The sequence below is a fragment of the Pyrus communis genome, chromosome 2 (assembly GCF_041283825.1).
Source record: "Pyrus communis isolate YQ-2024b chromosome 2, ASM4128382v1, whole genome shotgun sequence".
Taxonomy (NCBI): domain Eukaryota; kingdom Viridiplantae; phylum Streptophyta; class Magnoliopsida; order Rosales; family Rosaceae; genus Pyrus; species Pyrus communis.
The window spans coordinates 25,969,525-25,983,617 of NC_142566.1; the positions used below are offsets into that span (position 1 = coordinate 25,969,525).

At 37.9% G+C, this 14,093-nt stretch overlaps 1 protein-coding gene and 1 pseudogene across 2 annotated transcripts; both read right to left on the bottom strand.

Annotated features, from left to right (window-relative positions):
- Nucleotides 1-5,819: 5,819 nt before the first annotated feature.
- LOC148698826 (uncharacterized) lies at nucleotides 5,820-10,037 on the bottom strand. Its single transcript, XM_088679134.1, has 4 exons — nucleotides 8,833-10,037; nucleotides 8,350-8,595; nucleotides 6,086-7,689; nucleotides 5,820-5,922 (listed from the first exon to the last, which is right to left on the bottom strand). Exons 1-4 carry the CDS (start codon nucleotides 9,982-9,984, stop codon nucleotides 5,820-5,822), a joined length of 3,105 nt encoding a protein of 1,034 aa, XP_088535260.1. The 5' UTR covers nucleotides 9,985-10,037.
- A 1,464-nt stretch (nucleotides 10,038-11,501) lies between these two features.
- LOC137748836 (ethylene-responsive transcription factor TINY pseudogene) lies at nucleotides 11,502-12,897 on the bottom strand (annotated as a pseudogene). Its single transcript, XR_015958675.1, has one exon. The product of XR_015958675.1 is annotated as an ethylene-responsive transcription factor TINY pseudogene (transcript).
- Between the last annotated feature and the right edge of the window lie 1,196 nt (nucleotides 12,898-14,093).

Sequence of the window (14,093 nt, forward strand, 5' to 3'; positions counted from 1 at the left end):
GCTTGTATGTATATTATACTTTTCAATATAATACTTGACGAATTTGGACTCGGGGAGAGAATTTCAACTAATTTTATCAGTTTGGGCATATCATAACTAATGATGCAATAGACATTTTTAATTTAGTAATTTTAAAAATAAAAGCAAGAGAGAAACACTAATGCTATTTTACATTCACTAATGATCACCTTGTTGATGAGCAATTTAATCAAGATGGACTTCACCTATACATATGTAACTTATTAAAGATGGTGGTCAATAAAACGTAGTCCAAATAGCAACATTTGATATTAAATAATGAAAACAATGACTAAAAGAAGATAGAATCTTATAGTTATTTCTGTCTATATATCACGATAAGAGACATATACACAATAAAATATATAGCTGGTTACAGAATTTTTCTTTTTAAGAGAGAGTATTATATGAGACTTCGTGGACACATCGTTGACCAAAACTTCTAACTACAATAATGTATGTTTTCGCAGTCAATATGTAGATGCATTTTAGTTTTACATTCATAAAAATATGATTTATGTATAACAAGTTTACTAATGAAGTAAACACATGCATCTCCTGCATCAGGGTCTCTTCGATCACCATTTTATGATAATATCTTTCATCATCATCACACTAAAGGAAGCAACTACACTCTGGTCAATTTCGAGCGCATACAAAGGTTCCATAGAAGCATGTGCTCCGGAAACGTCTTAATTTTCTCCAAACCCTAACGAAACCCTAATGTGAATCACGATAAACAATTAAAAAAGTTACAAAGCTGTGGCTCCAAATCAGGAGTTCAAATCTTTTCCCCTTATTTTGTGTGTGGTTTTTCTATGATCTTTGTTATTGATATGTGTTAAGTTTATGAATGATAGGGTTAGGAGGGTTAAGTTTATGGAGACATGTCAATTATTGCTAGAAGTCATAAAAACTTAGAAAGACCACACACAAAATAAGTGCAAAAGATTTGAACTCTAAATTAGATATGCGTAAAATGATCATATTATATATATATATATATATATATATATGTATATTAAAATACTAATGAAGAATGATTAGTAGATGATTTGGCTTGGAACAACGAAAAAATAGAAAGCAAATTAACTAGTTTATTATGTTTGAAGAAACAGTATATTCTATTGACCTAAAATTTGCATCGAAGTTAGTGCTTTGCACCACCTAGTCCAACGCCTAATTAGATGCTACACTAATCAATATAATTTTTTTAATGCAGGTGATTAATTTACAGATTTCAGTTATATGAAAATGGTGATGAGCAGAAGCAAAACCCTGTTTATGAAGAAGTTTTTTTTTTTTTTTTTTTTTTTTAAGTACATCAACATTTTTACATTAGGGAAAAAGGAAGTTCTGTTAAGTCATATAATAGGCAACCTAATTTAATATCGAATTCGCTATCCACGAGATTCGAACCTAAGATCTCTCACTTCTAAATGAAAAGAAATATCACCAGATCGTAGTACTGAATGACATGAAAAAGTCTTTTACTTATTCGTAAAACCCTAATTATTAATTTAAAGTTTAGCACTGCAAAGTCTGCAACATTCTTTGGGATATTAAAATCTTAATTAAAAAATTTGAGGTAACATGGAAATTACAGGCATGAAACAACACACCAAATGCTTAATTTGGGTTTTGGGATGGCCGATCAATTGCTTAGATAATCAAAGGTCAACTTCCAAATTTAAGTGCACGTGTGACGGATTTACTACAACTCACTACCTAATCACTTTTTTAATCTTCAATGTAGCAGATGGATGCCTCATTTTCTTGAAGCAAACTGGTAAATAATCTAGTAATCATATAGTAAAGTAGGAGAAAGTCTTTGTAAGATAGTGAAATACGATTACGTGGTATAATTAATATATATCACGTAAGTTTAGCAATATATTGCGCAACCAATTAATTCGACATAAAAATAACGGGTTTTGAGTCAATCTGTTAATGAGTCAGGTCGTTATCGGGTCACTTTTTAAGAACCCAATAAGATATCGTTTTCCAGATTTAAACATTAAACATGACAATTTCTTACATAATCTATTAACCTGAAATGATGCGTTAACAAATTGGGTTGTTATCGAATCATCTCTTAAGAATCCATTAAGATAACGAGTTTGGCACAATACGACCCTGTTAAGATAATAAATATGACACGAAAATGATACAAACACAACCTTTTTGGCAAGTAAGTTCTCCAATAAATTCTCCAAAAGTACATATACCATTTTATGTCCTTAGCTCGCAGCCTTCATATGTAAAGAAGTACCAATAATATTGGTGAAGAGCTTTATACAGGTGAGACGTAATATTGGTGGAGAGCTTTATTCAGGTGAGACGTCTTGTCTTCTGTAGACAGTAGACAGGAATATTATACGATCTTTCTCATCACCATGGATTAAACAGTGAAGATTGTCGAAGAAAGGTGGAATTCAACTATAAAATTAATTAGTAATATGAAGATTAGTTTAATCTCTCTTATAAACACATATAAAATTCCTTATTTCTTCGATTTGGGTTTTACTCCTCACACACCTTCTCACATGTGGTGAATGTTCAAGTCAATCACGTGGACAACAAAAGCAGGATGACGTGGAGCACGTGAGATCGTTAGAGTTCACACGTGAAACAATCTACTCTGATATCATGAAGAAAGTTGAAGTTCCACCATAAATCCAATTGACAATTGAGGAGTAATCCAATATCATGTAAGCACATGCGATGTTCTTTTTTTTTTTTTAATGTAGAATTTACTCTCAACAATTGTCTTGGCTATTTTTATAAATTTATAAATCATTGGTCCTTGGATGTTGATTTGCTACGACTCAATCATATTACGAGCTAGACTTAAATAAAAAGGACCCCCAATTTCCAGCCACAAAAATTAATATTCCAGAACCTTGCAAAACAATAATCATAATTCTAGTTAGAAGACAAAGATATTAATCAAAGAACTGGGGTCCTTAATTTGCTTTCATCTCACATCTTCCAGCGACGCAAAAATTTGCAGTGGAGTCACAGATATTTGACTTCAATGTTCAATCATTATTTTTTGTAATCGATGGAGGAGCCACGACGCAGCTCAGGGCCGGCTTCAGTGAAAACATAGAGCAAGTGGGCTGTAGGATTTTTCTTTTTAAAGAGATCAGCTGGTGGGTTATAGGGAAGATAAGTCTTAGTTCATTAAAGACAGCATTCTTCTTCGGTTCATGACAATTTATTTTTTCAGAGATTATAAAGATTCACATAGACATTTTAGCATCTTCTTGGTCATCATCAAATAATTCATTAACTTCAAGAATGGAACCTATGACATATCCTTAAAAAATACATACTTGAAATTCGTTTTCAATTACTAGGCCAGTCCGTGGTGATTGGGTTTAGGATTTTGTTGTCGACAGATGATTGAATGAAAAGTTTCCATTTGTAATCAACTTCAACCAAAAACTACGGGGACAATGTGAAGATAAAGTTAACAAAAAATCTTTTTAAATTTTGTGTAAAAGGTTAGCTAGATCCTAGATAGCAGAAACTTAAATAGTACTTTTTTGTTTTGGTCGGTAAATGCCAATGGAAGCACAAACTTAAATAGTACGTGAGCTTGGCTTTGAGCTAGCAGCTGAGATGCTTATCCGGTGCGTAGCACTTAGGAAGCTCATGAGTAGTACTATTGACAGCTTCCAAGCCCTAGAAATTATTTTTTAAGCAAAGTTTGTACTATATATACTATATAAAATGGAATCGTACAACTTCATTAGCATTGTTCTAGTTATGCCTTCCAACTTTGATTGTTTATGATCGGATTGCCTTTATGGTTTTATTTGTAATTTTGTTTACACAACAAAAAGATCAAATATAATGTTTAAAATGAAGACGTGAAGTTGAGCGGGTCAAGTTGGCTAGAGTAGTATACTCATTTCTCTACACCAGTAGCAGAGCCGAGCCAGCATGAGGTCATTGGTTGTTCATGATCTCAACAACTTCAAAAACTCTATGAATATTTGTATCTGTATTGTATTGTATTTCACTCTATAAACAGTTAGGGCAAACCATACAACCTTCTCCTCTTACTTCTTCTTCTTCTATATTTTTTCCTATCATTCTTGTCTTTCCATTTCCTCTTCTTGTGTGCAATTTTATTGTACACACCAAGCGCTCGATGATATGCCTCAGTTGATAAACCTTGACTGTCTTCAACATTACTCCACCATTTACTATAACCACCCTTGACAAGGCTTTACAAATCATAGTAATTGTTGACATATGTTGGCATAAGCCTTCGCCAGATGTTGGCAAGAATCGATAAATTCCTACTAGGTGCTCTATAAAATGGTCAAATTAAGTTTTTTATTTTTTTTATTTTTTTATCAAAATCATGATCTCATTATTTAAAAATTCTAACTTCGCCACTGCTCTACTCTCAAGTTTGAAGTTCGAAAACCTTACCAACCAATCAACATGCTGTCTTCTCCTAACTCCTTGTTTCCTATGTTTGAGTAATTGTGTTCCCTTAATAAAATAAAAATAAAAAAAAACAAAAATAAAAAAGAAAAAGAAAACCAGATATGAAACCAAAAATACTAGGGTTTATTAAAAACAACCCACATATTTTAATTTCTTGATGTAAACCCTTGATAAGTAATTTAACAATTCCACAAAAATTTGTAAATATTAGCACCAATCACCATTTTCAGCAACAAATAAGGAAGTAGAAAGAGGAGAAAGAAAATCTTAACAACCCTATCCCTATGAACTTTTGTTTTGGAACTTTGGTTTATAAATATCACATTTTCTGACCATATTTATATGCATGTCCTTGATTTGATGTCATTGATTCAGTATGATATTTGAAACAAGTTACAGCAAGAGAAAAACAAAAAATGCAGGCATAGAGCATTGACCGTGCAATTATAAAGATATGAGTAAATATATGAACATGTCAGAAGACTCTCAGAATACAAAAAGACCAGCCCCTGAGTAAATATATGAACATGTCACTGCAATAAGTCCCCTCACAAGGGGAGAGAGATTCTTTAGGTACTTATCTGATGATGTGTCTTTGTGTTTCGGCGATACTCGCTCGTTACTTAATTAGAGATGTAGAAATAACGAGATATATATTACAGTCTGCAATGAGATCTCTCACCATGAGAGATTCCTTAGGTACTATCAAAGATGTCATTGTATTCTATTGTTTTCACAAATGGGAAGAGATTCTCTATGGATTCCTCCCACCAAAGTCACCAAGTCCACTTATCTGGATTCCTGAAATTTGATCTAATGGCTACAAACAGGGAACCTCTTTGTAAAAATGGCGAAGTGTATGTATGTTGAAAGAATCGATTTCCAACTGATTTGAACTATCATACACTTACAATACTTGAAAGCCTTATGGGAAGGCATACTTATACACAATAAGATCAAAGCTTTACACCGATGCCACATGCAGCAACACCACACATGCAGCAATATTAAAATGTTCTCCCTGCTGTCCAGGTGCAACAGCACAGCAACAACATAGCAACCACATGCAACCTTCCTTTCCAGAAGTTAATGTCCTCCCTGCTGTCTTTCCTTTATGGCAATGATTGTAATGATGGCAGGTACATACACCCATGATTTCAACACTCCTCCTCAAGTTGGAGCATGAATGTTTTGAATGCCCAACTTGCTGAGAAGAGAATGAAACGATGCCTTTCCTAGTGCTTTTGTAAATATGTCGGCCAACTGATGTTTTGAAGGTGTGAACCTTGTTGCAATCATTCCTGAATGTAACTTTTCTCGGACCAAGTGACAATCTAATTCGATATGTTTAGTTCGCTCGTGGAAGACTGGATTAGCTGCAATGTGTAGCGCTGCCTTATTGTCACAGTAAACATGAGCTGGAGCTGCATGGGAGACCTGTAAATCTTGTAACAGATAACGAAGCCACGTAAGTTCACAAGTGATTGCAGCCATTGATCTATATTCTGCCTCTGCAGATGATCGTGAAACCGTATGTTGTTTTTTAGTCTTCCAGGAGATAAGTGATTTCCCCAAAAACACACAATAACCTGTCACAGACCTTCTAGTCGTTAGACATGATGCCCATGAAGCATCACAGTAACCACTCAATTGTAAAGCATCTGTAGATGGAAAAAATAGACCTTGTCCTGGAGTCCCTTTGAGGTATTTCAAGACGCGCATAGCAGCTTCAAGATGAGGCTTGCGTGGTTGGTTCATGAACTGGCTAAGATTTTGGACAGAAAATGTGATATCTGGCCTTGTTATGGTAAGGTAAATGAGTCGTCCCGCGATCCTTCTATATCTGGTTGGATCCTTTAATAATTCACCATCCGTTGGCCTTAACTTCAAGTCTTGTTCCATGGGAAAATCCACTGGACATGCCCCTAATAGTCCAACATCGTCCAGTATGTCCAAAACATATTTCCTTTGTGAGATAGAAATGCCTTGCTGTGAACGAGCCACTTCAATCCCAAGAAAATATTTGAGAGGTCCGAGGTCCTTAATACGAAACTGATGATGAAGAAAACGTTTTAAACGTTGAATGGCCTCATGGTTGTTCCCTGTAATGATCATGTCATCAACATAGATAAGAACCACTGTAATGGAATGCACAGTAGTGCAGGTGAACAATGAATAGTCTGCAGTTGATTGTTTGAACCCCACGAGTTGAATAGCTTGACAAAACTTTGAAAACCATTGACGGGAAGCCTGCTTCAAGCCATAGAGGGATTTATGGAGTCGACAAACCAAGTTCTCCCCCTGTCGACGAAGTCCAGGAGGTGGAGACATGAAAACTTCTTCGTCCAAATCACCATGGAGAAAAGCATTCTGGACATCGAGCTGATGGAGAGGCCAGTGGCGTTGAGCAGCCACGGCCAATAAACAACGAACAGTGGTAAGTTTGGCCACGGGTGCAAATGTTTCAGAATAGTCCAGGCCTTCAATTTGCGTGTAACCTTTAGCAACCAAACGCGCTTTATAGCGCTCGATGGAGCCATCAGAGCGATGTTTGATCTTGTAAACCCACTTGCTGCCGATAACACGTTTTCCAGGAGGCAGGGAAGTGAGTGTCCAGGTATGGTTCTGTTCAAGTGCAGCAAGTTCAGACTGCATGGCAGCTTGCCAATTAGGATCAAGGTTGGCCTGAGCAAAAGAAGTAGGTTCGATGCTACGAGTGATATTATTGATAAACACTTGATGAGATGGTGATAAATGTGAAGGAGAGAGATAATGAGAGAGGGGATAGCGAGTACCTGACCCCGAAGAAGAAGTGGACGTGGAAGGCGCCGTGGTGACCTGTGAACAGTCATAATCCTTTAATAAGTCAGAAGGTTGCTTGGGGCGGAGGCCACGACCAAGGGCAGGTGGTGGTGGGGGCGACACAGGTGATGGTGGCGACACAGGTGATGGTGAGAAAGGGACGACAGTTACGGCAGGTGAAGGAGGAGAAGTGTGCGGACTAGAGATGATGGGAGATGAGGGTTCTTGTGGAAAGATGGAAGAATCTGATATGGTATCGGTGAGGGGAAGAGGAATGACGGGCACAACTTCATCAGGTTGGGTGTCGGGAGGATGATGAGCAAAAGGGAAGATGTGTTCATGAAAAACCACATCACGACTAGTAAAAAATTGATGAGTGTGAAGATTGTAGAGACGATACCCCTTTTGTCCAGAAGGGTAACCAACAAAGAGACACTTGTGAGCCCTAGCATCAAACTTGTGTTTAGGTGAGGTGTGTGTAGCATAGCAAAGGCACCCAAAAACCCGTAAGTGCATATAAGTGGGGGAGCGTGTGTAGAGCATTTCATAAGGTGTTTTTTTTGACAAAACGATGGTGGGTGTGCGATTGATAAGATAAGTGGCAGTGAGAAGACTTTCTCCCCAAAATTTGAGGGAAAGGTTTGCTTGAAAACGAAGTGCCCGACCCACATTAAGGAGGTGTCGATGTTTACGCTCCACCACCCCATTTTGTTGAGGTGTGTGTGGGCAAGTATGTTGAAAAACAGTGCCTGAGTTGGCAAAAAATGAACGCATGGATATGAATTCTGCGCCATTATCAGTGCGTACTTGTTTAACTTGACGCTGAAATTGAGTGTTGACATAAGAAAAAAACAGTTTGATTTTCTCTTGTGTTTCAGATTTTAAATTCATGAGAAAGAGCCAAGTAAATCGGGAGTAATCGTCAACTATGGTTAAGAAGTATTTAGCACCTGATGAAGATGGCAAACTATGCGGACCCCAAATATCACAATGTATTAACTCGAAAGGTTGCAGACTAGAAGTAGAACTTAAGGGAAAAGGTAACCTTGTTTGTTTGGCTACTGGACAGACATCACAATGAGAATCAAAATTAAAAGAAATATCAGGAATGGAACTAGATAAGACACGGGCTGGACCAGTGGAAATGTGTCCAAGGCGTTGGTGCCAGACATTGGATGATGCGGATGCAGAAGCAGCAACGACCCCAGGCTTATTCTGTCGAAAGACGAAGTCTTCTGTGACTGGGACTAGGTAATACAGGCCATCACGCTCCTTCCCTAATCTAATCATCTTCTTCGTTGCCAAATCCTGTAAGAGACAAAAAGTAGGGAAGAAAATGATCAAACAATTTAATCCCCGAGTAACTTTGCTAACTGATATCAGGTTAACTCGAAAACCAGGGACACAAAGGACATCTTTTAGGTTTAAATTTGGAGTGAGTTTGATTGAACCAAGACAAGAAATTGGTGCTTGTGACCCATCTGGCAGATTGACAAAGGAAGAATGTGGTCTCCTTTTGTTGTGTAAATTGAAAGAAGAAGAAACGTGATCTGTAGCCCCACTGTCAATAATCCAAGAATCTGGACTGTTTGTGGAAAAAGAATAGCATCGTGTATTAGGTATACCTGCTGCATTTGCAAAAAACTGATTTTTACCATCACCACGAAGAATAACCTTGATTTTGTTGATCTCATCCACTGTGAATTTCAAATCAACAGGTTCTTTGGTAGTGCTCGACTTGGCCTCTTCTTTGTGGGCATTATTGGCTGCTGCGCGCCTGGTTTTGTTGGGAGGCTTTACGTCATTCCCGTGAAACTTGTGGCCAGGAGGGAATCCGTGAAGGTAGAAATAGTAATCAACTGTATGAGTAGTTCCATCGCAGTAAGTACAATGAAAATCCTTACCAGTGTTTGCCTTGCCACCATTGTTCGGCTTGCGAGGCTGCTTATTCCAGGTGGTTTTGGATACGTGCATGGCATGTGTAGTGTTACTTTCACCACCTTCTGCCACCTCTCTTTGTTTTTCTTCTTGTAAAGTCAAGGAATATACCTTACGAATGTTTGGTAGTGGCTGCATTAAGAGGATTTGTCCACGAACAGCCGAATAAGAGTTATCCAATCCCATGAGAAATTGAATAACCTGTTCCTGTTGTTCGCTTTCATTGATCGCTTTCATCGTTCCACATGTGCATGCTGGAATGGTATTGTAGGACGCTAGTTCATCCCAAAGTCCTTTGAGTTTGGTATAGTATGCCGATATGGATTGTTGACGTTGTCGATGTTCAATGATCTCTCTTTTAATTTGAAAAATGCGAGAAACGTTTCCTTGCGAGAAACGTTCCTTCAAATCCTCCCATATCTCAGAGGGTGAATCCGTGTATAGGACGCTGCTCATCAAATCATTACCAACAGAACTAACGACCCATGAGAGGACCATATCATTGCACCGTTTCCAAAGAGAATATTTGGCGTCGGTTTTTGGCGGGGCTTCTATCGAACCATCCACAAAACCGAGCTTGTTCTTGGCGCTGAGGCTGATTGTCATCGCACGACTCCATGTGGAATAATTGTCACCATCCAATGGTTTGGAAACAAGGTGTAGACTCGGGTGATCCGAGTGATGGATGTAGAATGGATCAGTGATGTCCATTGTTGTTGTGAGTTGTGGTTTGTGTTTAGGAGTTTCTTCGTCACTCATGATGAACAACGAGATCGAGCGGAAGCGTTTCAGGCACCAGGAAGGTGCTCTGATACCATGTAAAAATGGCGAAGTGTATGTATGTTGAAAGAATCGATTTCCAACTGATTTGAACTATCATACACTTACAATACTTGAAAGCCTTATGGGAAGGCATACTTATACACAATAAGATCAAAGCTTTACACCGATGCCACATGTAGCAACACCACACATGCAGCAATATTAAAATGTTCTCCCTGCTGTCCAGATGCAACAGCACAGCAACCACATGCAACCTTCCTTTCCAGAAGTTAATGTCCTCCCTGCTGTCTTTCCTTTATGGCAATGATTGTAATGATGGCAGGTACATACACCCATGATTTCAACTTAAAAAAATTATAATAATTGTAGACGTTTGATCAAATTTTAAGGGCTCGAATGAGTGAACTTGGTAGCTTTAGTGGGAGAGATCCGAAGATGACTCTAGTGGAGAAATGTGAAAGTAAGGGGGTTACACATCGTGTTATATTGTACAATCTATTCGTAACTAGACCAATAACGACATACCTCTATGTAATTCCAAATAACGCACTTACCTAGTTAAGTAACCACAATCTTAAATGAGATGAAATTAATTTACATATGTAAAACTCTAACTGAAGGTGAGCCTTAGCACAATAAAAATGTTGCTCTTTTGTAATTAAAAGATCACGAATTCGAGTTGTGAAAATAATCTTTTTGTAAAATAAAAGTAAAACTGAGTACGATAGAAAAAAAAAAATATAATTAATTCATATAATTCCTTTTTTTTACATGTATGCGTCACACGCACACGTGGCCAAAATCATGTAGTACATGGGCGGGGGCAATAATGCATGTAACAAAATTATTAATCTATTTATTCGATCTTTCGACAAAAGGAAGACATATTTTAGGGTGTATGTAATTTGGTTCTGAAATTTGCCTCATGCCTGAAAATTTAGAAAAAACAGAGTTTCTAATTTGAGTAAATTAATAATTCCAATTTTGATAAATTATTAATTTGATGTTTTGAGAAAGTTGTAGAAGGTCTTTTGATAAAAAAATAAAATAAAAGAAAAACTAATTTATTGTGTTTTATTAAACCTTTAGATATAAAAAAAATTTAATTTACTGATAGGATATAAATGATCGAGTAGTGAAAAATGAGGGTAACAATAATCTAGAGACATTAAGTTCGATTCTCTTTAATTATAAGTTTGTTATCAAATACTGGCCAACTCATTACGTGACCTTAATCCTCCGCTCGAATCTCATTGTATCTAGAAAGGCCCCTTTTGATTTCAATGAAGGGGGAAGTCAAAATCTCAACTCCTGTATTTTATTATTCAAGAAAGTATAAATATTTAAGAAGAAAAATTAAGAAAGTAACTGAAAACTTGTGGGTGGACTGTGGACAGTAGGCCATTGACCATTTTGACAAGGGTGCCGTTATCCACACGTCCCGTCTATCTCTTACACAATTTTTTTAATTCTCGATCGTCGAATCAAAATAATTAAAGAAAATAAAATGACATAAATTAATAAATAGTATATGAAAGTAAAAATAGATTTGGAATAACAACTCCAATTAGCAAAAGGGGTAAAATACTCAAAATATCCTAATAAAATGAAAATAAAAAAGGCTGTAAATTAACTCAACTAACAAGAAAATAAGATCCAGCGGTTCATATTTAATGATGCCACAATGAGGCCTCAACTTCAACACACTCGGCAGCTGGTGGTTCAGGCATTAACATTTGATCATCCCTAATAATACTGTTGATAAGACTATTATACCCGTAATCTTCCTCGAAATAACTGTTGTGCCACCACGGCGGAGGATACAGCCACCCCTCCACCGAATCAGCAAACACGAGCTCGCTCCCCGACTGGGCCGACTCGTAGCTCGTTCCCAGGCTCGGCAGCTCCACTATCTCCCCCAGCTCCTCCGGCGTTCCTGCGTCCTCGCTCGTACTTGTCGCAGCCACCATTGAGGATGATGGTGAGGACTGTGACAATGCTGACGACGACGACGAAGAAGACTGCGACGGTGGAGGAGGCGGAGCATTTAGAGTTTCCATGGAAGCGGCTTTGAAAGCCGCGGCTTGTATGTCCCGAGGAGAGTTCGAGTCGGGTCGAGGCAGCAACCCGACGAGTCCGGGGAAGTTGAGGATCGCGGAGTTGCCTTTGATGGTCAGCGCTGCCACGTCGTGGGCACGCGCGGCCATTTCGGGTGTCGAGAATGTACCGAGCCAGATCCGATTCTTCTTCTTGGGCTCGCGGATTTCTGAGACCCACTTGCCCCATGTCCGCATTCGGACCCCTCTGTAAACTGGGTGCTTGCTGCTGGTTTCTCTGGCTCGCTTGGCCCGCTTCTGATCCGGGTCTGGCGAGTTGGACATTTCGGGAAGTGGGTTTTGACCGGGGTTCGGAATGGAGTGGGAAAACCCAGATGAGCACGGGGAAGGAGGGGAGTGTGAGGAGGAGTTGAAGCTCTACTCGGTCTCCGAGTGAGTTGGGTCAGCCATTGTTGACAAGTAGTGGACTCAGTGAAATGCTAAAAAAAGAAACCAAGGCAAAAGTTTCGAACTTTCGTTTCTTCCTCTGGTTTACTATAAATAGAATGCGTTCTGGTAGTGGAAAGGAGTTGGCTTTTGTGAGATTCAGGAAGTGTGACCGAGTTATATTATATATAGGGTAACGCTGGAGAGAGAGAGAGAGAGAGAGAGAGATGGAGAGTGCACGTAGTTATTGCGTGTGTGGGTGAGTGAGGGAAACGGGAAAGGAAGAAGGGGAATTGAGAAACAAGAGCGAGTGAAGGGAGGGGATTTATTCGAGGAGGGGAGAGAGAGAGAGAGAGAGAAGAAATCTGAAGTGAAAAACGTGGGGCTTATTCGTTAAGTGACCACGCCAACAACACTGAGTCGGTCTGACTCCCTCCTTTTAACCCCATCGTTTTCATCATTCTGTTGACCATATATAAAAATATTATACCGCTCAAGCACTAATCCGTTAATAAGCTAATATGACACTTATTTTTCATTGAAGTCTAATTGCAGTATAATGTTGTAATCTAAATTAGTCTTTTGAGTTTACTTTTCAATTTAAGTGAATTTTTGTAAGAATGATTTTACGCTCAGAGTCTATAAAATGGACGGTTCAAATTATCTAATACATTGTGTAGTGGGTTGAATTAACGGTTGGTAAAGTGAGTTTTCCCATGAATGACCTTGTGGTAGAAGGAAGAATGACGATTTCTCCTTTCTGCAACCTAATTTGACACGTATGCAAAAATAACTTATTGTAAAAACACAAAAAAAATAAATTTATGCTCAAGTGTCAAACTATAATTGATAAGATAATAAAGAAAAACTTATTGTGTTCCAAGGTACAGCACCATAGAAAATACCTAGCAGAAATACCTACTTTGAACCAAGTCTTTTCCTAAAATATAACTCCATTTTTTTCAATTTCCAAACAACCAATCTCATTGTAAATAAGTAAAGTTTGTGCCGAAGATACGCAGTGCGTAGAGATAAAGAAACAAGAAACGGTCATAAAGCAATGGGAGTGTAAAAAGAGAAAATGGTACGGATAGATTAGGATATCAGAGACAGCTCCAAGGGTCAGAAAAGCAGAGCTGGCACAGCAACACAGTCGTGTGGGGACAATTATGAGAGATATTTTTGCTACTCAGAATCAGATACATACGTCATATATCATTATATAAATATAGGAACACTTGAAAAAAAAATCTCTCGATAATTAGGCCATCTTCAACGAAGAGGCTAAAAGTCTAAAGCCAAAAATGGCCCGATTTTACAAAAATACATTACTAATAGATGACTGAGTTATAATTCTATAAGAGCACTTCCATCGTGGGAAACCCTTCCCCAAGCTATTCACTATTTAATCCATCTAGTAAACAGTAACTGCCCTTAATGAACAATAATTACCTTTTGCATCTCCACCATTGCATTTGAATAGCCTTGTCAATAGGCAATAAAATATTAGTTTTTTTAATAATACAAAATAATTTTATTTGTAATTTCAAATAGGATTTTTAATCGATATCGTTGTACCATTTTCTATTAATTTTTTTTTTC

Bases quoted from the DNA above. Each gene is read 5' to 3' on its own strand.
- LOC148698826 (XM_088679134.1), bottom strand. From the start codon at position 9,984: ATGAGTGACGAAGAAACTCCTAAACACAAACCACAACTCACAACAACA. The intron at 7,690-8,349 runs GTAGCCAAACAA...TCTGGACAAAAG, and splicing joins CTCATTGTGATGTCTGTCCA to GGGTATCGTCTCTACAATCT. The intron at 5,923-6,085 runs GTCTGTGACAGG...CAAGATTTACAG, and splicing joins TCATGTCTAACGACTAGAAG to GTCTCCCATGCAGCTCCAGC.